Source organism: Electrophorus electricus, chromosome 11 (genome assembly GCF_013358815.1).
Source record: "Electrophorus electricus isolate fEleEle1 chromosome 11, fEleEle1.pri, whole genome shotgun sequence".
Lineage (NCBI taxonomy): Eukaryota > Metazoa > Chordata > Actinopteri > Gymnotiformes > Gymnotidae > Electrophorus > Electrophorus electricus.
In genome coordinates, this window is record NC_049545.1 from 2,460,662 (window position 1) to 2,482,807 (window position 22,146).

General features: G+C 40.5%; 2 protein-coding genes across 6 annotated transcripts in view; one reads left to right on the forward strand and one right to left on the reverse strand.

Moving 5' to 3' along the window:
• phactr2 (phosphatase and actin regulator 2) overlaps positions 1-16,579 on the forward strand; it is a 28,160-nt gene extending 11,581 nt beyond the window's left edge. For 3 of the 5 annotated variants that reach the window (XM_027000471.2, XM_027000474.2, XM_027000473.2), the window contains exons 2-13: positions 2,820-2,987; positions 3,468-3,542; positions 3,883-4,023; positions 4,901-5,143; positions 6,570-7,053; positions 7,614-7,747; positions 8,507-8,663; positions 9,075-9,130; positions 10,831-10,892; positions 11,702-11,839; positions 12,723-12,799; positions 14,212-16,579. In XM_027000471.2, coding sequence (XP_026856272.2) covers positions 2,820-2,987; positions 3,468-3,542; positions 3,883-4,023; positions 4,901-5,143; positions 6,570-7,053; positions 7,614-7,747; positions 8,507-8,663; positions 9,075-9,130; positions 10,831-10,892; positions 11,702-11,839; positions 12,723-12,799; positions 14,212-14,248 — 1,772 coding nt within the window. In that variant the 3' untranslated portion in view covers positions 14,249-16,579. The remainder of the gene's footprint in view (positions 1-2,819; positions 2,988-3,467; positions 3,543-3,882; positions 4,024-4,900; positions 5,144-6,569; positions 7,054-7,613; positions 7,748-8,506; positions 8,664-9,074; positions 9,131-10,830; positions 10,893-11,701; positions 11,840-12,722; positions 12,800-14,211) is intronic. The other 2 variants (XM_027000472.2, XM_027000475.2) reach the window with 2 other exon arrangements.
• Positions 16,580-18,385: 1,806 nt separating this feature from the next.
• Positions 18,386-21,571, reverse strand: sf3b5 (splicing factor 3b, subunit 5). The gene is made up of 2 exons (XM_027000509.2): positions 21,430-21,571; positions 18,386-20,004 (listed from the first exon to the last, which is right to left on the reverse strand). Exon 2 carries the CDS (start codon positions 19,977-19,979, stop codon positions 19,719-19,721), a length of 261 nt encoding a protein of 86 aa, XP_026856310.1. The 5' UTR covers positions 19,980-20,004; positions 21,430-21,571; the 3' UTR covers positions 18,386-19,718.
• Between the last annotated feature and the right edge of the window lie 575 nt (positions 21,572-22,146).

Genomic DNA, 22,146 nt, shown 5'->3' on the forward strand with positions numbered 1-22,146 from the left:
ACCTTGATCTGACTCTTACCCTCCACAGAACATTGCAGTAGGATTGTCACATTTAAGTTCAGTTCATATAAACTAACTAAATAAAATAATTTAATCAGGCTATAGGGTGTAAACTTTACTACTAAGTACTACTAAGTGGTTTGCAAAGTCTATACATAGTTTATTAATATATTGAATAGCAGTCCAGAAATTATTTGTCTTTGTATCTGAACTATTATTGTCAGTTCTTATTATTGTCAGGGTACCCTTAGAGTTTTATACGAGGCCTCATCACTGACAATTAAAAACATTACTGCTTCTTTCCGGCCATTAATTCAGTAAAGTGTTCACTGAAATGGCTGTATTGTTTCCACAAGGTCTTTCTTGGAAATTGAAACCGTGAGATTAAAAGATGGAAGTGCAGTTAACCAGCACAAACACACACAAACGCACACTCTCGGACACACGTAAGACTTCCTTCATGTTTGGCCATGTATTTTGCATTAAACATGGAAGCCAAGATTACGATCACTAAACTGTAGTAGAACCTAAAAAAAAGAGCACGTTATACAAATGTATAGATCCTTGTCTTGCAGATGAGCTGTAAATGTCCTGTGCAAACACATATGCAACTTAAGTATGGCGTTATACTGATATGACGCATAGCTCAGGGTCTCTTGACACCACACCCCTCGCATCGTCCTACTTCCCCCCCTCTTTTATTCTCTTTCTCTATTTTTAGCTGATGATGCAAGCCAGTAGAATGACTAATCTAATAAGAAACTGATGCAAAAGATGGCTGAAAAAATATTTGCGGCAGAGAACTAACAGTCCTGTCTCTCACTGCTTAATTTCTTACTGATTGAATTATTTAACTATTAGGGTTTTTATGACAACTTGTTGCCTTTTATAAGGAACATTTCCTATTTTACCTGAAATTACCATTTTCTGCAGAATTCAATTAATGGTTTTGTAGCTTGACCAGATAATTCCCTTACGTTTATATCTTGTGGGCTGTAACTATGGAGTGCCATGGGTGTGAAATAACTTGCGCACAAATGGTAATACTCTTACTATCAACATTTAGTCATGACATCACATTGCGCTTATTACATGGATACAGATGTTTAAGTGATTTTTCATTCAGTGACCGCCATAGTGGGCCAGCTGTGCCCATGGAAATGTATGACATTTGCTCACTGGTGACCCAGTGTGCACCCTATATCTCAGTTGGCCCTTGGGAGAGCTGCCTCCAGAGACACTCACTCTGAGAGTTTAACAGATTCTATTAATAATCCCATCTAAGAGAGTTTCATGTTGAAAGGTCAATGGAGTCGCAGGGTCAGTGACTTTATGGAGAGAGATGGTCATGGAAGGAACACTGTAACTATGCTGAAAAGACCACAATGGTGGTGCCAGTCAACCTCCTGTGGCATGTGATCGCTAATGAACTCTCACCTCAATGTGAGGCATGGGCATCGCATTTGGACCTTTCCCGTAGATGTGTAATTCATTTCCATAGTCATATGCTCCATGTAGTGCTGTTGAGATCCTGAGGAATAACAGGATTCACTGGAGCTGATGGGAACAGTTCAGCATTGTTGCTCTGCTAAAATAAGGGTGAAGTGAGGGTCAAAGGTTAAGTGGGTCTTAAGCTCAGTGGTTAAGGTACTTGACTAGTGCTCAGTATGTTGCCAGTTCAAGCCCTGCTACCACTGCTTTCCACTGTTGGGTCCCTGATCAAGGCCGTTCACCCTCAATTGCTCAAGTTGTGTTCAGTCATTAATTGTAAGTGTTTTTGGATAAAAGTGTCAGCTAAATGCCATAAATGTCAAATCTGTTGGGCCTGTTAGCCAATCACAGTACATCTGATTAAGATGTGCTCACTTTCTTCTACCCATAAGGGTAACAGTAATTACTGACTCATCTCTATCTAAGAATTTAAAAAGCATTGGGCTTTATGTCTTTTAAAGGCTTCATGGGCGCTTTTACAACAGGAGAGCTGGAAACAAAAGGCCCAATAAAAAACAGTAAATACTACACTGTAACAGTCAGGATGTTGCGCACATAAGGTAGCAGCTCTTCCCAGCTTACAGAATGGCCAGTGAATCATTGCCTTCCTGCTTTATTTGACATGTCACTTAATGCTTAGCAGACTGTGTTTCTAGAAAATGATGGTAAGCAAAGATGATGGGGGAATGAAACAGATCAGTTCTTGAGTAAATATCACCCACTTTTCATTATGTTTGTGTTTTTATGCTTATGTTTTGATCTTGTTGTTGTTTTAATGACTTTGGGGAAGACTATTTTGTGCAGTTTATTGGGCTAGATCTCTGATAATGTAATTGTTATACACATTACTCTGCTTGTGTTTGGCTGGAGTGCAGCATTAAATGGAGGTTCTATCTCCTTGAATGAGACATGAGGAAAAGCCTTACTATTTCTGCTTCCTTAGTTATCCTTTTATCTTTCAAATTTGGCCAAATTGATTCAGGATAATAAATATTGTCCACTGGTAAAAAAATCAAATTTGGCACAAACCTCAATGCTACCCAGAGATCAGATTGATTGTTGTTCCATTGCTTCATGGCTATTAGTCCTTTAACATCAGTTGGGTAAGAACGATTTGAAAGAATGAAACTTCCAAACATTTTACTATTATGCTAGAGCTCAGATACTGCTGTTAGTTTTTATTTTATTTTTGTCATTTATATTGCAGTGTTAGTTGGTGGAAACCATGAGTCATCCCCCAAACAAAAGCACAGTTCTCTGACTCTCAGACATTCTGTTTCATGCGTTTATGTTTGCTGATCTGTCCGGTGGATATGGTGTGTTTGCAGTGGAGGGACTGGAGAAAGCTTCTCTAGCCAACTGTGATGTAGTGGTTGGAGGCTCGCAGGCGTCCCAGCTGAAAGGGAAGGGGAAGCTATCCTCCCTTGGCAAAATCTTCAAACCCTGGAAGTGGCGTAAAAAAAGAACCAGTGATAAGTTCCAGGACCTCTCCAAAGGTATACCCTGGCCTGCTGCTCTTCACTGATATGGCATAAAGATGTGGTATTATTGACCTTTTATGCAAACATATGGCTCCCCATTTACTTAAATTAATATGTTGTCAGTGGTATGGAAGTTAAAGTAAGAGTTACATAACTGCCATTCATGAAAGAAGTACTTTATCATTACCATATTTATATAACATTATTAGCAATTTTACCTGCCGTGCTGTAAATCTCAGCCCTGCAAAACCAGTAGCTTTTTATTAAGCGATCTCACACCTCTACTGCCCATGTTTTATCATCCAGTCTGACAGTTAGGTGGGTTTTACGATCTCATGTGTGATTTGCAACACACATTGATCATAAAATGTATTACACCGTGCTGTGGTCATCTGCTGCCTATAATTACAATGAACGTGACCCTCTAACAGCGACAGCCTCCCAGCTGCAGCTTTTGGGTAATGATCAGCCATTCTCTCCCATCTGCTTTTCTAGTCTTAGAGCGGAAAATTTCCACGAGGCAAACCCGCGAAGAGCTCATCAAGAAGGGGGTTCTTATTCCAGATCAAGGTGACACTCTCCATGTATATGACTTTTGCTGATGTTCTGCCATTTAATGTGCACTCAGCTTATGCTTTGATGAGAGTGACCTCTGCACGTTTCTCTGTTTTCATATGGACCAGAGAAAAGGGAACCTGAAACTGCAAATGAGAGTGAACAATTTAGTTTAGATTTACTATAAATTGCAGCCTTGTCATTATCATGAAAACAAAAGTATGCTAGATACTGCAACCAGAGGATCTCTCACCATGTTTTGAAAATGCTGCTCTCGTCCCTCTCAGTAAAGGCTGCATCTGATCTCCTTGTTGTCCTCCACAGTGAAATGATCATGTTGTCTGCCATTCTTTAGAGGACCAAGTGAGCACAGAGACTTTGAATGGACATGCCGTATCCAGCGGAGTTACTGAAGAGGTCAGAGTTGACATCGAGACGGCAGACACCCCCACGGAGGAGAAGGCCAACCTGCGGACAGATGCTGGTGATGCAGAAGGTAACATATTTTTAGACTGCTTGTGTGTACATATGTCTTTTTCTGGCTTTGCATGTTTGTCCTCCCAGTCGGTCATCTTCAGAAATTGTAAGTGTTTTAGTGCATTTGCAGTTTGAGCAGTTTAAAGTTGCCTTGCATTTAAGCTGTCTGCTTGATGGCCAAGCTGGAGACACCGGTTAATGATAAAAATTAATCAGAAACAAATGATACTACAAGGATTGAGAGGATCCATCTTCCTGGTATTCTTCTGCTCATGCTTTTTAATTTAGTGTGTTCAGACTGCAGGCAGAGTTTCTGTGTGCAGCTAAAGAGAAACATCTGTTCAGAGAGAACATATGTGCCCACAAAAAAACAACAACTTGCTATTGCTACAGAAACAACTGAGTGATGCATCAAGACCATTTGGTAAAACAATTTGGCAGAAGTGGAACCTTCCGCTCATACGCTTTCCCCTCTCATCCCTCTGATCCTCTTGGGCCCAGAATAACCTCTCTTTTGTCAGCAGGGCCTGAGGCTTTCCTTGGGGTCGGGTACAGAGAGTGTTATTGCTATCAGTCAGCTGTGGCTTTCTTCATTGTTTATATCTTGCACTTTAGGTAGAGGAAGGAGACCCTTCTGTTCCGTTCATGCTGGTAAAAGCTCTCACTCTTGAAACGAGAAAGTTTTCTGTCTCTATCCACTTACAGTCAGCAGGGACTTAAATCATAAAGCACATTTCAACTATGCTGACTCACTCAAATTTGTGAGGCTTAATTGCAATCGACATCGTTAGCCATCCTCCCCGAGTCGTGTCTCTGCCTTTCTGTCTGTCTGAGGATCTGACGATTTTCAGTGGCTTATGAGTTAGATTGTTGTGCTCCCATCTGTGCCCCTGTAGAGAAGAGAAAAAACGTTCCCAGCCCACAGGGTGGCGAGTCTGGAGCTCAGAGGACCCCTGCACAAAAACAGCTGACTGCATCCACCAAGTCCCCGAGCGGAGGTACGGGCGGGGTTGCAGGCACGGGCCCCGGGGGCAGGAAGGAAGGCAAGGCAGGTGGTAAAAAGTTGCCAAAGGGCACCAGTAAGCAGGCCTCCGCACCTCCGTCCAAACAAAACACTCGAAACGCAGCCCGTGGGACTGGTAAGTATGAGGGGTGGACGTCCTAAAGGGGCATGACGTTTGCATGCCTGGTGTGGATGTGCCATGCATGGAGGACTCCTGCTTATCTCTGGACGTGATCCCCAACACTCCGTCATCCTGTCGCATCCTACAGGTGTCATTCGGTAACCCCAACAAATATTTTTAAATGTGCAGGTATCATCTTAGATGGCTGGAGCATGTCTGCATATTAATCAGTGTAAGTTCTTCAAAGCCACTACCTTTCGAAAAGCTAAAATTTGATCTGTATGATGCGTTTGGGTGGGTTACGCTCACTGGGCTGAGGATTTTTTTGCTAAAAACGGAAATGATGAAATATATATTGAAGCATTCTTGGCCGATGACATCTATCACAACTTCCCTATTAACACTTGTTACATGCTCGGACCGTTTTGAGCACAGCACTGTACAGCCCAGCTTTCCCAGAGGCCTTGTCATCTGGTGTCTCATGTGGGTGATTCCGGCGTGAGTGCATGACAAGGCCGGTGTTTCTCTGGTGGAGAGATGAAACCGCAGACTGTTTTGTGTTGTTCTGTCTCACTTGAAGTATGAAGCCAAAGAATGCTGGCCATGTGCTGCCTGTGTTTTGCATGTTCTTTTGCCTTACCTGTGTAGACATGCATGTGTCGTGCGGGATGGAGCACTTCTGTGTCTGCACTATCAAGTGCGTTCTAGCCTTTCCTTCTCTGTCATATCTGGTGCTGTGTAAAGCTCGGGGTCTGACACAAACTTCACATCTACATTTGTAGACTTCTCTACTATATTAGGAAAATTTCTTAACTGTACAAACCTGATTTCGAGATTTTTTTTTCTTCAGACTTTAAATTTTGAGTACCATGTTTGTATGATTTACATTTTTGTTCATATGGTATGTTCTCTGAAATTCTCCTTGTAGTCACTCTAAAAAGAGATTTTCTGAAATTTTTCTGAAATTGATCTCTGAGGTTTGAGAGAGAATCTCTTTGTTGTGACCCCTGAGTTATATTTCTGTATTATTTGTTGCAAGCAATATTTAGTTTGTGGGGAAATCATCCTGGATATGAACAGGTAATGTTTGTGTTAACTGTAGCCATGACACCAAGTCTGAATAACAACAGAAATTAATCCTTCTTGGAGACTACTCTAACGTATAACTGGGAAGGCTCTTTAGCCAACTCTAAACTCAAATGTCAAAATAAACATTTCAAATGTCAAATAAACATTTTATTATTGTTTTATAGACAGTAATAGAATATGGTATGTGTTTTGTGACATATCTGTATTTATTTATGGCTGTAACTTTTTCCTCTCATTTTGCTGACTTTTACCAAACCAATCACTTTCAAGACCATGACTTGTAACCCCTTTGCTCAGTGAGGTTTTTAGGAACAAAAAAGATCTCTTCTCATTCAGTGCCATTTCCTCACAGCCAAATCCTCCAATCCGAAGAAAACTGCTGGCACATCAAAGAGTTCATCCCATGCCCCTGGACAGGCCTCAGCAAACTGTATGAAGGACCCCAAAGACAACATGTCAGAGTTGACTCCGGATGGCAACAGGCCTGCAAAGAAGACCAGCCGCTCGAGGTCCCCTCAGCCTTTGGCAAAAGTTCCACCTGAGACACAGAGCCCGGTGGTGGCATGCACTTCCACAAAGGACCAAAGGAATGGGGCTCCAGCCTGTAGGGCAGATGAGAAGCCAGCTAAGGAGACGTCTCAGGTTCACAAAGATCCCGGAAAGGAGTCCAAGTCTTGTGAGGAGCTGGACAGGAGTCAGCCCCCTGTAAACGGGGAAATGGAGGAGACGTCCTTCACGACAGCCTCCAGCAAAAGTTCCTCAGACAGCCCGGGAGAACTTCGGAGTACAGAGGAGGAGACTGAGGAGAAGAAGAGTGTAGCAAACCGTGACAGACGGTGAGTACAAGCACAGTTTCAGCTGTTCTGTGGTTAGCTGCTAACAGACACTTGCTGTTAATGTGCTGAATGCTGCTGATGACAAGAAAACATTCTGGGAACACTGTTATTATTCATTGTGCTGTTGATGGTGACAATTTAAATCTCCATGTTTAGCTCTAATTATATGAAAATTGCTAAAAAAAAAATTCCACAGCATCTACATATCTCATCTTAAAATCGCATGTGTGTGATGTAACTTCCTGTCGGGTAACGCTGGACAAAACAGTGTTCATAATGAAAATCCTTACATGCCCAGGCCACAATGACTGGTACACTGGCACAGGGCCAGTTTTTACTTTGCCAACAGTCCCTGATGTTTCTTAATGAAAAACACTACACATGATGTTTAAGAGAATAATGCAGTGTTAAAGCATTACAATTGAATATTGTAAACTGTGAAAACAAAGGGTTATGAGCACATGTGTAAGCGTTTCTGGTTGCAGATTTCATTGCCGTAAGGAGTTGAATAATAAGGCCATGTTGAATAATAAGGCTCTCCTGTGGCTGATCTGTTACAGGGCTGAAGGAAGCACAGACCTGACAATCATTCCCGATGCCATCAAAGATGCACAGGCCAATGATTCCGACTCAGATGGGCCTATACTCTACAGAGACGAGGAAGAGGAGGATGAAGAGGATGAGTATACCTCCAGTATGTGTTTTCTTGAGTGGCATAGCATCAAGAAATAAGCTCATTAAGTAACAAATAACAAATAGTCATCAACATGATGTAATCCTCTTGAATAACAGATCAGCTTTCAACCAGTGCCTTATAAAGGCTATTGTGTGGTAGAGGAACCCAACATAATACTACCAATAAACAATGGACTGTGTAATGTACAGAGCAGTAATATGGTTGCAATACTCGGAGCTCTCAGCTCTCATGGAACATTTTATATTTATATATATATATATATATATATATATATATATATATATATATATATATATATATATATATATATATATATATATATTTTATATTTATATATATATATATATAAAATGTATATATAAAATGTATAAGTAGAAGACCTTGGAAGCCAAGGCATTGTTACCTATATAAAAAATCTAATAAGGTGCTGTTATTGCAAGCTTTATTTTCTTGGCATAAACTGTCTGCCATCTCCAATTACGTATTCAAACAGAGACTTACAGTGCCAAGATCTAAACTTTAAGCATTTATCTATTTTATATGTTTGTCAGGAACATCAGTGTTTTGGCATGCTGATATTCAAGTTGCTTTGACTTTGCCTCATCCCACTCTCTCTCTCTCTCTCTCTATCTCTCTCTCTTTCTTTCTCTCTCTCTGTCCCTCTCTTAATTTTCTCTCACCTTCATTTTCTGTCATTTTAATGGTGGCACAAGGCAAGTGCTTTAAAGAGATTTGAGTGAATATTTGTTTCCACAGGTTCCCTTGCCAATAAAATCCGCCGCAGAGACACACTTGCTATCAAACTTGGCAACAGGCCCAGCAAGAAGGAGCTGGAGGAGAAGAACATTCTTCCTCGGACGTCGGAGACGGAGCGACAGGAACTGCGGCAGCAGATCGGATGCAAGCTGGTGAGGTGAGGTCGCGCTAGCATGCGCTTATTCCCCTTCCTTCCTGTTTCAAGCTTGAATTGTTTTTAATGCAGTTAAATAGCAATTTGTCAAACAATTAATATTTACAAACGTACCGACTTCTGATGAGAATCTCTGTATTTTTGTGTTTTAATTATTTTTGTATTTTAATAAAACATGCTGGACTGCAGTGGCATTGAAGGAACAGCCTGGCCTTAATACCATAATGTAAAGCTACTGTACTGTCGGTATGCTCTGATCTGAGCGGATCCTTTTTGACTGGTTGGGACTTTGTAATAGAGTCATAGAACATTTTCTCAGTTACTTTTCTTTGATCCTCTGTGTTTACGGGGACAGTTTCTTGAAAAACCTATAGCCTGATTGTTTCACCGCTAATGCTGTATACCCCCACCCAGACGGCTGAGTCAGAGGCCCACCACCGAAGAGCTGGAGCAGAGAAACATTCTGAAACGTGAGTAACGCACCTCCTTCGTCTCGGGCTGACGAGGGCGTGGTCACATTTACCCGACCCCCATGACTTGTGGCATTGTTTATGACTAGTGAAGCTTTAAGGCTTGTTTCTGCTTCACCTCCCCTCCAGCTTCAGCAGCCAACTAATTAAAGGCACCTGCAAACTTCTGAATATTTTGGCGAGTTTCCACTGTAGTATGATCAGATTCAATAGAGGTGTAGCAGCGTCGACACAGAAGACGAGACAGAAGACATTATGCTCACGGACAGTTCTTCTATTTGCAAAGGCGTACACGCACAGTAAACAAGCAGAACAGGACTAACTAAGGGGGGGGGGGGGGGGGGGGGGGGGGTTAAAATGTAGACAGAAAAAGGAACCAGGACACAACTACTAAATAAACCATATACATACACACAAATCAGCAGTTTGAAACAACTCATGAAACATTTCATACATTAAATCTAGACTAATTTAAGTCAGAACCATGGGAGGCTCATTGCGCCCTCTCTGCTCTCTCTGGCCAGTGGCCCACCACCACAATATCCACATTTTCAGATTCAGTTTGATTTTCAGTATTTTTGTGTTCAGTCATACTTATTCTATAGAGTTCAAGTTACCTACTACACAGATTGGTTTGTCTCCAGAAAATACAAATTTGATCTCAAAATAAAAGATTACAAAGTAGCATATCATTGTGCAAAAAAATCTTAATTGCATACAGTTTACAGCAAACAAAAGCCTAGATTTGAGAACTCCATATGAGTCCAAGGGGAGTTCTGATCATTCAAGTATTTTTCAGTTTTTAGATACTGTATTTAAATCTTTACACTATTAGTATTTATTAATGTCCTATGAATTGTGGACAGTTGTTGTCAAACCTACATAGTGCCACGGTGTATATTTTCTTTTCTTAATCTGTTCTGACTCCTCCTCCTCCAGTATGGTTGGAGCCTGCAGTGTAACTATGGGTCTGTTCACCACTGACATGACAAGACAAAAGCTTTGACACAGTGACACACATGATGCCTGCCAGCATGTCTTTTACAATTACAGGCATGCACCATTGTCACGAGCCTCAGAGTGCTTGGGGCTGTGACTTGCAAGCCCAATTATCTGGTATGTTTCGTAGCATGGTGCAAGAGGAGCAAGAAAGTGTCCAGCTATTAGTGAGGGTAGCGGGTAGTGTAGCTGGGATTTAAACCTCATACTTGGGGCCCTCATACAGGCTGCATAGTAACCATTCAGAAGCATCTAAAGAAGTCCTAACTGATTTTTAAGTAACTTTTTTCTAAGCTCAAAATATCCCAATTTTATCTCAGTTAATATGAAAAGAAATACTGGGCAAAAATGGTGATTGGCAAATGCAGCATGACCAGTAGGAACCAACCAGTGTCCGGTGTGCTGGTGACCACTCTGTTGGCTACTTCGCTTAGTCCGTGTATTTAGGCCAGACATTAGGAACTTCAATTCAGCATTTCTGGGAATTATGTTATGCAAACCTGCTCTAGCGCTATAACCCACATTCAAGAATTAAGAGGTTACTTGCTACAGCCTCACTGCAAGGAGGTGGTTGTACGCTGGTAAGCTCGAAAGGAAAGCTTTCCTTGTTTAGTGGGTTTAGTCTGAGCTATGTAGGGTCATTTTTAAATCTGCTGTAACATAACTGAGATATTCCTTCATCTTCTGTTATGTCACTGCAGAGAAGAATGAGGAGGAGGAGCACGAGGCCAAGCAAGAAATTAAAAGGCGGCTTTCTAGAAAGGTAAATTGTATAGTATCACTTTCCACCATCTTTTTTATCTAATTTAACATGTATTCTTAGACTGTGCTTTAAAAACTTAAAACACACACTAAAAGAATCTTTGTTAAGCTGAGTGATTTAAGTATTTTTCAGTATTATCATCCTATGCAGGCTGGCACAATGCATTGTAATGAACCCTTACTGATGAGGGACCATTTCCCTAAAGCATCGTAGTGTTAAGAGCATCTGAAAGGAGGGGGGGGGGGGAGGGAGGGAGGGAGGGAGGGAGGGAGAGTTCAGTGCAATATACGGTATACTGTTTAAAGCTTGTCAATGTGTTACTATGCTTTTGGAAAATTTGGCTCACATCACCTAGAGCCAATAAAGAATTTTTAGTACACTGCACCATCTACTGGATGCAAGGTGTGTGTTTAAAGCTAGATATGGTACTTTTTTAATAACAAGATTGTGGATGAGTTTTAAATGACACACAAAGGTCTAATTTTAATTTACAATTCTGCCTGTTTTTATAGATAATTTATTAATGTTTGGCATGAATATCTCAAATTCCTGGCTAATTGCCCTCAGGGTTAAGAAGGTGCTCTCGTTTCAACCCAGCTTTCCAGCTAATGCATGTCTGAGTTAGAGGCTGTACTGAAGCTGTAAACAAGGGGTCATGCGTGAGTTGTAATTAGAACTGGGATTCGAAGTATGTCCTTGTCACACTACCAATGGTTGCTGGTTGGGGGCAGGATTTGGCATTTATGTTAACTTGCCTAACCAAGTCCCCTAAAGATATAGCTACTATTTTGTTTTCCCTTGGTCTGCAGCTGAGCGTGCGGCCAACGGTCGCCGAGCTGGTGGCACGACGGATCCTCCGATTCAACGAGTACGTGGAGGTGACGGAGGCAAAAGACTACGACCGTCGGGCCGACAAACCCTGGACCAGACTCACCCCTGCTGACAAAGTAGGCCCCTTGCTTGTTTCACCCGTGATACTTTGACAAACAGTTGTGGAAGCCACAGTGTAAATGGAATGCAGACAGGCTGCAGTGACGCCCTGTTACAGAGGAAGCAGAGGCTATTCCTCTGAGAAGGAGTGCTCTTCTCAGTGTAACCTGCAGCCTGCCAGAGAGAGAAAAAACAGCTACGGTCAACGATACAGCCTGTTTTATGAGAAGATGGGGACGAGTTCATAACTTGGCATTTCACATGATATTGTACTTACACATGACATTTCATCAAAGTTACATCCATGTGAATTTAGAATTGGTAGTTTACAGACAGTTTGGAGTCTTTCGACTACCAGGTTATACTGAGGTCCCCACCAAGTAACAGCTCTCAGAGGGAGATATTCTATAGGGATATGTTGTCTCTGTCTCCTCAATAGACAATTTACTGGGATTATTTGAGGTTCTAGTGCCACCTGTTGGCCATTGAAGTTGAGTGTTAAGATGAAATGTTTTTGAATACAAAAAAGATTTGGTTATATTTTAATCAATATGGTATAATTGTGTGAAATGAATACAGTTGTTGCTCAATAATAGCCGGAATATTAAAAATACCAGAGTATTGGATCCAAGACCTGTTAGACAATGTACAAGGAAACAAGCAGCTTGCCCTGAGATATTTAGTGTGAATAAGCTCAAATCATGTGGTCAGATTTGTTGCATAAAGACAAATCTTAGATCAGATTTTTTTTGATGAAAAGAAGCCATGTTTTAAATCTGAACAAACTGAAATGAAAAACCATATGATTGCTGTTTTCAATTTAAAACGATCAGATCTGACCACCTCTCTAAAGAGCTGCTCTCTAAAGCAGCTGCTCATAGCCAACCTTCTGTCTGACAGGCTGCTATACGAAAGGAGCTTAATGAGTTCAAAAGCAAAGAGATGGAAGTTCATGAAGAAAGTAAACAATTTACCAGGTGAGTCACCTTCCACATTTTTTTACACACACACACACACACACACACAACGTTCACTATATTAGATCGCCTGCCCTTTCACGATTGGAGCTTTCCTGGAGGGAAATTAGACACGTGACCCTGGATTGCAGCATAAAATAATGTGAGCAAGTTTCCTGTGGATCAATTCCATTTTGAATCCACACTAGAATGTGGAAATCGAGTAATCTGAGTCATTTTGCACGAGGCATGGTCATTGGTGCTAGACCCACCAGGGCCAGTATTTCAACATGGCCAACCTCATGGGTTTTTCTCGTGCAGTGGTATTGAGGGCATTCCGATAACAGTGTGATTGAGGAAAAACATGCAGTGAAAGGGGATCCCACGAACGTAAACAACTCGTTGACAAAAGCAGTCAGAGGAGGATGGCAAGAATTGTTCTGATGAACAGGTGGTACACAGTCAAGCAAACTGCAGCTGAATACAACACTGGTGCTCCAACTAACATGTCTGGACAGACAACTCATCGTTCCTTAGCACAGATGAGCCGTAATAGCAGACGACTATCTTGAGCGCCATTACTGTCAAAGGGAAACAGAAAAATAAGACTCCAGTTGGCAAGAGAGCACAAAAATTAGATCACTGAGCAGTGGAAAAACATTGCCCTGGTCAGAGGAATCCAGATTCTTGCACCAATCTGATGGGAGGGTCAGAATTTGGTGCAAGAAGCACAAATCAATGAGGTCTTCCTGTCAGGTGTCAGCAGATCAGGTTGGTGGAGGTGGAGTAATGGTGTAGGGAATGTTTTCATGGCACACACTGGGTCTTCTGATACCTGTGAATGCATGCATTGTGGCCGACCAAGTTCATCTCTTCATGACAGCTGCTTACCCTGTGGCAGAAGGACACTGCACCATGGCACAAGGGTCCTGAATTGGTTCCAGGAACAGAACAGCAAATTTCCCTTGCTTCCCTGGCTTTCACAGTGCCCAGATCTTAATCTTTTATATCACCTCTAGGACAAGGTAGAGTGGGATGTTCAGAGTGTGTCAGTATCTCCATCCAATTTGCGAGCTATCCTGTAAACATGGGCCAAGATTCCTGCAGAACGGTATCAACACCTAGTGGAATCTATTACTGCAGTTCTGATGCCCAAAGGAAGTCCAACGTGCTGCTAGATGGGTGTGTCTAATAAAGCAGTCATTCTCTCTCTCTTCCTGTGTATGTGCGCACCCACACACACAAATATATATAATGTAATATTTTGCCCAATTTCAATGTGAAATCTTAAAGTTCTCTTGGCTGTATGTAAGATGCAAAGGCAGAAGCTTGTTAGCCTCCTCCTTGGAGAGGGTTCCCTTGTTTTTCCCATAAATTTTGCTTATGTCTGTTATCGCCACTGCCCGCTGAGAATAGTGCTAAAACACACACAGGTTTCATTTGTGCCCTGGCAGGTTCCACCGCCCCTGAGGCCGTCTCCATCCCTGGAACGCCACTCGCGCTAGCCTCTCTCTTCCTGTCACTCCGTTACGTCGGCGGCTGTTGGACCGGTGGTGGGTCCGCGTGCGGTGCACCGGCCGTGTCCACACTGGAGCACTGCTGCAGGGCCAGTACGCACTGCAGAGACACACAGAGAGAGGCCTCTGGACTTGAACAAATGTGAATACAGACAGGTGCCTTGGTCTGTCCTTTGGTGTTTTTTTGCCCTGTTTTTGTCATGTTTGCACACACTAAGGATAAAACCTGAAGGTTTTGTTCTGGTTGTAATCTACCGTGGCTGTCCAGGACGTTTCACAGCAGTCCTTGGCATACACAATAAGGGATGTACAGCGACTTCTGACACTCCACAGTAGTGTATCTAAATTTGCTGAGGCTGTGTGTTTTCTATGACTGAGTTTTTAAAGCAGTATTACAGTGTCGACTCCCATAGTATCTCACAATATCCATGCATGTGAAAAGATATTTTAAAAATCATTCTCACCTGATTCTTACCTTTACGTTAAAAAGAAGCTGAAGAGGACCTCCAGAAAACTGAGGTGCTGGACGTTTAACCCCTGAACACAGTTTCTCAGCATTATTATTCTGTTCCCAGACTTATTCGAGAGAATCCTTAAACTGAATTTGTTTTGTGCTTTGACAGTTTTTTTCTGTTACATCCCACAAGCAGTCATAGAGTATCTGGTTACGTTGTGAAATATCCAGCCATTCTTCTGGAAAGGACCGGTTGCTGTCAATGTTTTAACCCTTTTGTTTTCTCTGATCATGTTTATCACCTATTTATAGTCGTATAGTTACAGACTTCATTGCTTTGACCGTTAGGTGGACTGGACTGACAATAATAACTGTAATGAGAGTGCCGGGATGGAACTCCCAGACAGTAGCTTTAAAGACAAAACTGGAGATTGATAAACACAATCAGTGTATTGTTTTTTTTTTTTTTTTATGAACAGAAATTGTCAGATATACTACATGCTGGGTTTAAACATATGCAGTCATATTTTCTTTTTCATGTTTTTATTTGTTGCATGTTGTCTGAAGAAATGAAACTTCATCTTTTTAGCTGTGCTCTGGGCCACCTTTTTACCAGTCCGGTAAAAATATATATTTTTAACATAAACTGCCAATGTAAAAATTGTTTTATGTTGCATTGTAAAGTGCTGTGGGATCAAACTTATAGCTGATTTAATATGATGTTTCCACACATGTACTTGTGTCAAATGCTGAAAGTATTTTGTCATTGCAAACAGGTATTCTAGAAAATGTATAAATTATTTTTAATCAGTTGTTGTACAAAATATGCATATTATACATGTGAATATATCTAGTATGCTGCCAACCAGACTGTAGTTTGACGTATTAAATCAAGGATACACAATTCCAGACATGGAGGGTCCGAGTCCAGCACAGTGAAGTGACTTCCCTGCTCTGATGAACTGTTGAAGCTGATAATTATTGAATGAGCTGAATCATATTTGAGTAGGGGAATCACTTGAAGTAGATTTGGATTCGTGATTTGAATATAGGTCACTAGATATAAGAACATTTTAGAATATTTATTTTTAGAATAGTTTATCTATGTTCAGAATATGTACAAAGAAGCAAAGTACAGAACAAGATCATACAATTTTGATTTGACATGAGCTTGATCTAAAAATGTTTCTTAAGATAATCTATGTCAATGTTCATAACCTAAAACAAATGAAGAGATTTCAACCTTAGTAGAAGCTGTTTTACATGAACAAACATCCAGTTTATCTTCCTTCACTTGCATGTATTCCAAAGCTACACTGTATTCCAAAGCAATCACAGTGTACTGTTTTGAGTGGTAGTGATCAGGATGATCATTTGAAATTAACAGTGATTTTGTTGTGGTATGACAGTGCAACAGTGATTTGTCCGAGATTTCATTGGTGTCCCGAATGAAAAGATGACCACACAAATACTTTTAATGGATTAAATACACTATATACTCTCTGATCAGATGCTTAGTTGTGTACAAAAAAAGTACAAGATGTGTATTATAGAGCAGTTTAATAGATCAAACATGACATAAATACAAGCAGTGACTAAAGCTTTTATTTTGTTCAATGTAGGACAGTCCTGCTTTACAGTACATTCGTGTGTGCTGTCGACAGCCAATATATCTGTTGCATTTATTAAATACGGAAATGAGAATCTCCCACAGCTATTACGGTATTGCCCTGTGCCTCTGCATCTTTGCAGATGTGACTCACCCCTCAGGAAAACATTTTTTAAATCACCTTAACTGAGTTCCTAATGAATAAAATGTATTTAAATATTTGGAATGATTAACTCATTGTTTTCAATTATTAGGCAGCTAAATTCTTTACTTTGTAAATGGGCTTTTCTCTTACAACACTTCGTGCTTATATTTGTACGCTCTGTTTATAGATATCATAGTGTTCTAATTGCCAGATGGCTTCTGTGTCTATCCACCATTTTCCCCCTCCACCCTCCCTCCCCACTGCTGCTGTGCTTAATGGTGATAAAGTGCCTGCAATCCAAACAGTGTAAATGTACTGTATGTGTGGAAAGTGCTTGGGCACTGCAGGAAAGCACGCTGTGGCAGGAGGTGTGACTATTTGTCTCCTCGGGGACGTCTCCTGTGAAACCACCACACAGCCCAGTAAAAGCAGCCGAGCGGGGGGACCGTAATGGCAGCGGCTGCTTCGATTTTGGCTCTCGTCCTCCAGTATCGGATGGCGTGGGTCGAACTCAATGTTTGTCTTGAAAATAGGGTGCACTTCAGGGAAATGTTTCGTGTTTCACTGTAATTTTGCTGATGCAGTTACAGGACCAGGATACTATCATATCAGCCCACTGATCATAAATGTCCACTACGATAGATTTCTGTATTATTAACAAAATGATTATTACAATACAGCAGATATAGAATGTACCACTTAAGATGTGAAGGCCTTGTTCTGAAGTTTTGATATTGCAGGTGGCCAACTCATTAGCCAGTAATATGTGATTATACAAGTGTGAAAGAGAAAATGAGAACACCTTAATACACACACCTGAAGAGGAATATGTATTACAGCAGTTTCTTATTCTGGTAGGTCCAATTATTTATCCGGATCATTTTTATTTGTATGAATATGCTTGTGTTTACACTGCAGTAATTTAGCTAGAATGCCTGCGATGAAGCATTTGCTGGTGTAGACAGGCCAGTGAGCGCTGAGCTAATGCAAAGGGAAAAGACTCATTTGTTTGTCCAGTACATATTTGTACAGCATATAGTCATGCTTTAAATGGTCCATTACCAGATAAGGGTTATTGGACCTGTGCAACAGTAAGCTGAACATAAATGCACATGCACTGGGTTACAGAGCCGTTTTCACGAACAGATCTGGAAATGCAGTGAGCCGGTGATGTTCCATTTCTTGATGTAAATGTAAAAGGGGCACAGGACGCAAGCAGCTCCATTATCTTTTCAGACAAATCTTGCCAAATTGCTACTATGCGCAGCTACCAGCGGCAATGTCCCCACTTCAATGGAAGTGGCCCGAGTTCTCAGTAGTGATTTGACTGCCTAGTAGCATGACGTTTGAAGGGTCTCATGCTTCAAGGGGCACCAAATGCCTCACACAGATCATATTCACCCAACTTTTTCAGGAACAAAATTTAGAACATAAAGCACCAGAAACTAACTGATTAATTCAAGCAACTTGTATTCATGTTAACTATGTTGTTTCTATATAGAGACAACTTATAAATTAAAGATGAGATTTTCAATGAAACTGCTTGAGAACTCAATGTGTCCCAGTAGCAATCATTAAAGGTCATTAAATCAGTGCTTCCACTCAAATTGGTTTATAGAATTTTTTAGAGACCGTGTGCCCTTCACATTATTTTAACTAGACAACCCTTTCTGCCATTATGCTTCTAACTTCATATTCCCACAACCAATTTAATCTTGCATGCTGTCCACAAGAGACCAACCAAATTGTAAGCAGTCCATGAATAATAGTACTGTATGTAATGTGCTTTTAAAGTGACCATTTGCATGGGTGCCAACCTGTGCACTTTCTCCGAGAAGGAACAAAACTAATCTTATTTAAAGAAAACACTTTATATAATGCATTCATCTTATTAAACCACAACTGTTTATGAAATGTTCATCTAATTACATTTGTTTATAAATGGTTTTAGACATAGGCACACCACACTCCATGAAACATTGCAAGTAATTACTTTCAAGTTCAACTAATTTCATTACACCAAATGTAAGATTGAGCAATAAGTTGCACAGGATCATAATGACCAATGGACTATACAGAAATATGAAGAAGAAAGATGCTAGGTTAGCACATAAGGAAACCTGCAATCTCTGTCAAATGAAAATGTTACAGGTTTTTATCAATAGCAACTGGCAATTGATGCTTTGTGGAGGTGAAGGATAATGGCTTTTATGACTAAATGAATTCTCAGCCTCCTAAAAAGGCCCAGGACCAAGGTTACTGCTGCTAAGGCACATGAAAGTGGCAGTAATATCTCCAAAAGGTTTTTGTGCAGTCAGCCAGGGACTTACTCAGGAATAATGTAGAGCAGAGTAATCGAATGAAAGTCTTTGTAAATGAGATGACTCACTTAACTTACACAACTGAACATGCCATTCATTGTACCCAGGAGTCTCTCAGGCACCTGTGCAGTATTAAATATATTATCCAATATTATTTGAGTTACGATGGTTTAGATAACATTATCCATGATGGTGGTGTGCTCATTTCAGTTTGCAAGAACACAACAGAGCAGTAGTTATCCCTTGGAAAAAGGGGAAAAAAAATAAAATAAAAACCTGACTGAGCCTTGGAAACTGAATACTGCAATGAACAGCCCACAAAACAAAACATCTTGCACAGCGTGAGTGTGGAAAGTGGAGACAAGCCGGTCAGCTTGCACCAGCATGCTGCGTCTGACACAGCATAAATTGCACTACGGCCATCATGACTCAAACTGCTCAAACTGTGGGGACAGCTGGTGAGGATTTACCCTGTCAGGATCACTGCTATATTGTGTGCACACAAATCCATATCTGTAGGCATGCACACAGACATTAGACCATGGAGCTGGATTCTTGTTTGAGTTTGTTAGTCAGCTATGGTTAATTAAAAACAATTCTACAGCATTAATTCTTCAAAAAGGCATTGAATTAAATTGGCTTAGTCAACAGAAGAATGACAATTTTTTCCCCTTTCTGAAATATTAGTGACTTTGGGGGGGGGCGACAAACCACACATCACAAGGCTGTTTTCTTAATGTATTTTGTACAAAGGTTAAGCATACCTAAAATGGAACAGTTTTAAAAAGGCTTAAACAAAACTAAAATCCCCTGTATTTCTCAGAACATGAACCACGAAATCATTGTGAAACGCCAAACCCTTCCTCAGCAAGCATGCTGCTAGCGAGTGCAGTCCTAGGTATCCTCGGGTTTGTCAGCAGGCGGCCCACAGGGCTGCAGCATCTTCTCCATGAGGTTGAAACGCACACGGGCCTTGCTCTCATTCTCTGCGATGGAGAAGTAGTTAAGCAGGTCGAAATGGCCCATGTAGGAGCAGTACGAGTCTCTGTGCTGGTTCACCAGCCATTCCCATTTGGTGGTGTCTGCATGGCCTGTACCGATGTACTTGGACTGGAGATGTTCCAGCTGGCTGTGGATGTTATAGCGGTCAGTCATGTTCAGCTACTGATTAGGTTCACAGCTGGGGGGGGGAGAAGAGGAAACTGTTACATCATTAAGGGAAATTATTACACTTTTGATAATGAAATGAGTAAAAGCTAATGGGAGAGACTCCGTTTCTTCTGCAGTTTTTAGAATGCATGCAGCATGATGTGTGTACTTTAAAAGATTTAAAGGAGGCCTGCATTGCAATCCAATAAACATGTTCAAAATCAGTGCACAACTGCAAAAAGTGCTTTTGAATTGATTACCCCCTCCTAGTAAAAAATGTTGACTAAAAGGTGTTCTTTAAAGGGCTTTAACATTTCTTCAAGGACATTAAAACACTTTCTATAAATGAACATTTTAAGATGAAAACATTTTTTAGGGGAAAAATTAACATTGAGTAGTCAAGCACAAAGAATTAACAAGGTGACTGACAATAATAAAAGGAAAATAAATTCTTAAAGAACGTGCTTCAATTTCAGTATTCTATTAAAATAATTCTGTGCAACATAACTCCAACTTGACTTCACACTAGCTAACTAAAAGAAGCATATATTAAACTACAATGTCTTATGCAACACGCCTCACTCGTTACTGAACATAACTCAGCTAGCTATCTTTCTTACCTTTTACATTAAAGATCATCAATTCATTTGTTTTGGGATAAGTAAAACTGATTCCTCCCTCAAGGTGAGATTATGTAAGTCGGCTACACGGAGCTAACAATGTTGTAAGAACATACACTTCCAATTCAGCATAATGCACTGAAAACCAGCAGTGCGTCACAGTAAAAATAAGAATAGTTAACACCATAGTAATATGTTAAGAACCTTGATCATCTCGTCGCTTTTAAACTGGGTAGTAATCCAAGTACGTTATGTAACAAAGTATGTTACTGTTTAATAAAGACTCCAAAAACCCAAGAGGCATACTGAGTTCACGTGTATAATTAGCTAAGCAGCACCAAGAGACATACCGTTAGCTACGTTAGCAACCTAACCGGCAAGATAACTAAGATACATTTAATCAGTTCGGTGATGAAATCTAAAAAGTGTTTTAAGTGTAGCCAACTAACACGTTTAAAAACATGAGTCATCCATGTTTTCAAGAGATTAAATCAATCAACCACGATTACGGTATTACGAGATAGCTAACAAACAGCAGCCATGGCTACAATACAAACAAGTCAAACCGGCTAGCTATCTACAAAATTAACCACGAATCTCTACATTATACTAGGACATTCTGCAATGAAAAGCTGCATAGCCAACTTAGATTACTTTAGTTTCCTTGATTAATTAGCCACTAGTTATCCAGGTTAGCTAGCCTAGCTAGCGTTAGCTTCTTACCGTAAGGGCCGAAGGCGCTGGATTGCTATCTTAGCTAACTCACTTTTTAATTATGTGGCATTTTGAAAATTAATGCATTTTAAATCGTAATTCGTGCTTGGTAACGAGAGTACCTTCTTGCAAGTTTTTTTTCTGTTTTGTTGTCGAGCCAAAATAATCCGCTGTTCTTTTCGATGAGCGTATAAAAGGTTTGTGCAGAATCGCGGTTCAGACAGCCGAAAACGTAATGGCCAGTTTAGCTAGGAAAAGAGGCGAATATAAAACAGAAAGAGTCCTTCGGGGTTATGTCCGGGTGATAACATAACACAAATGAGAGTTCCGATTTGTTAGCCTTGGATTTTTTCACAGCTCACTCAAAGGCCGAAGTTGGCATGCACAAACTTGACCTGTCATATTTTTTTAGACGTTGCTCCATGTGCAGCAATAGCAAATTTTCTTTCCTTTTTCTTTTCTTTCTTTCTTTCTTTCTTTTTTTTTTTTTGCAAAAACTGAAGCACAGTCAGCCCATGTTAGGGAACAACCTCAAGGGTACGTTGATTTCCATTGTTCCTAGGGGAAGAAAGAAACTACTGAACTGCTCTGTTTAAGAAAAATCATATGTTCAACTCCCCGCTGTTGTAATTGTTTAATAATATTCCAAATTTTTATTCTACAGTGACAAGAGTACAAATATATTCTCAGTAGAATTCACAAATACGCTTAATCAGAAGTAAGTGATATTTACGTTCATTTCAATTATGTAATTCATTTGCATAATGGTAACACATGGAATACATTGTATTTCTTTTCTATATTTGTATATGAAAAGGTAAAGGGAAGCCTCCTTAGAT

Coding starts and splice junctions, on each gene's coding strand:
- sf3b5 (XM_027000509.2), bottom strand. CDS start 19,979: ATGACTGACCGCTATAACATCCACAGCCAGCTGGAACATCTCCAGTCC.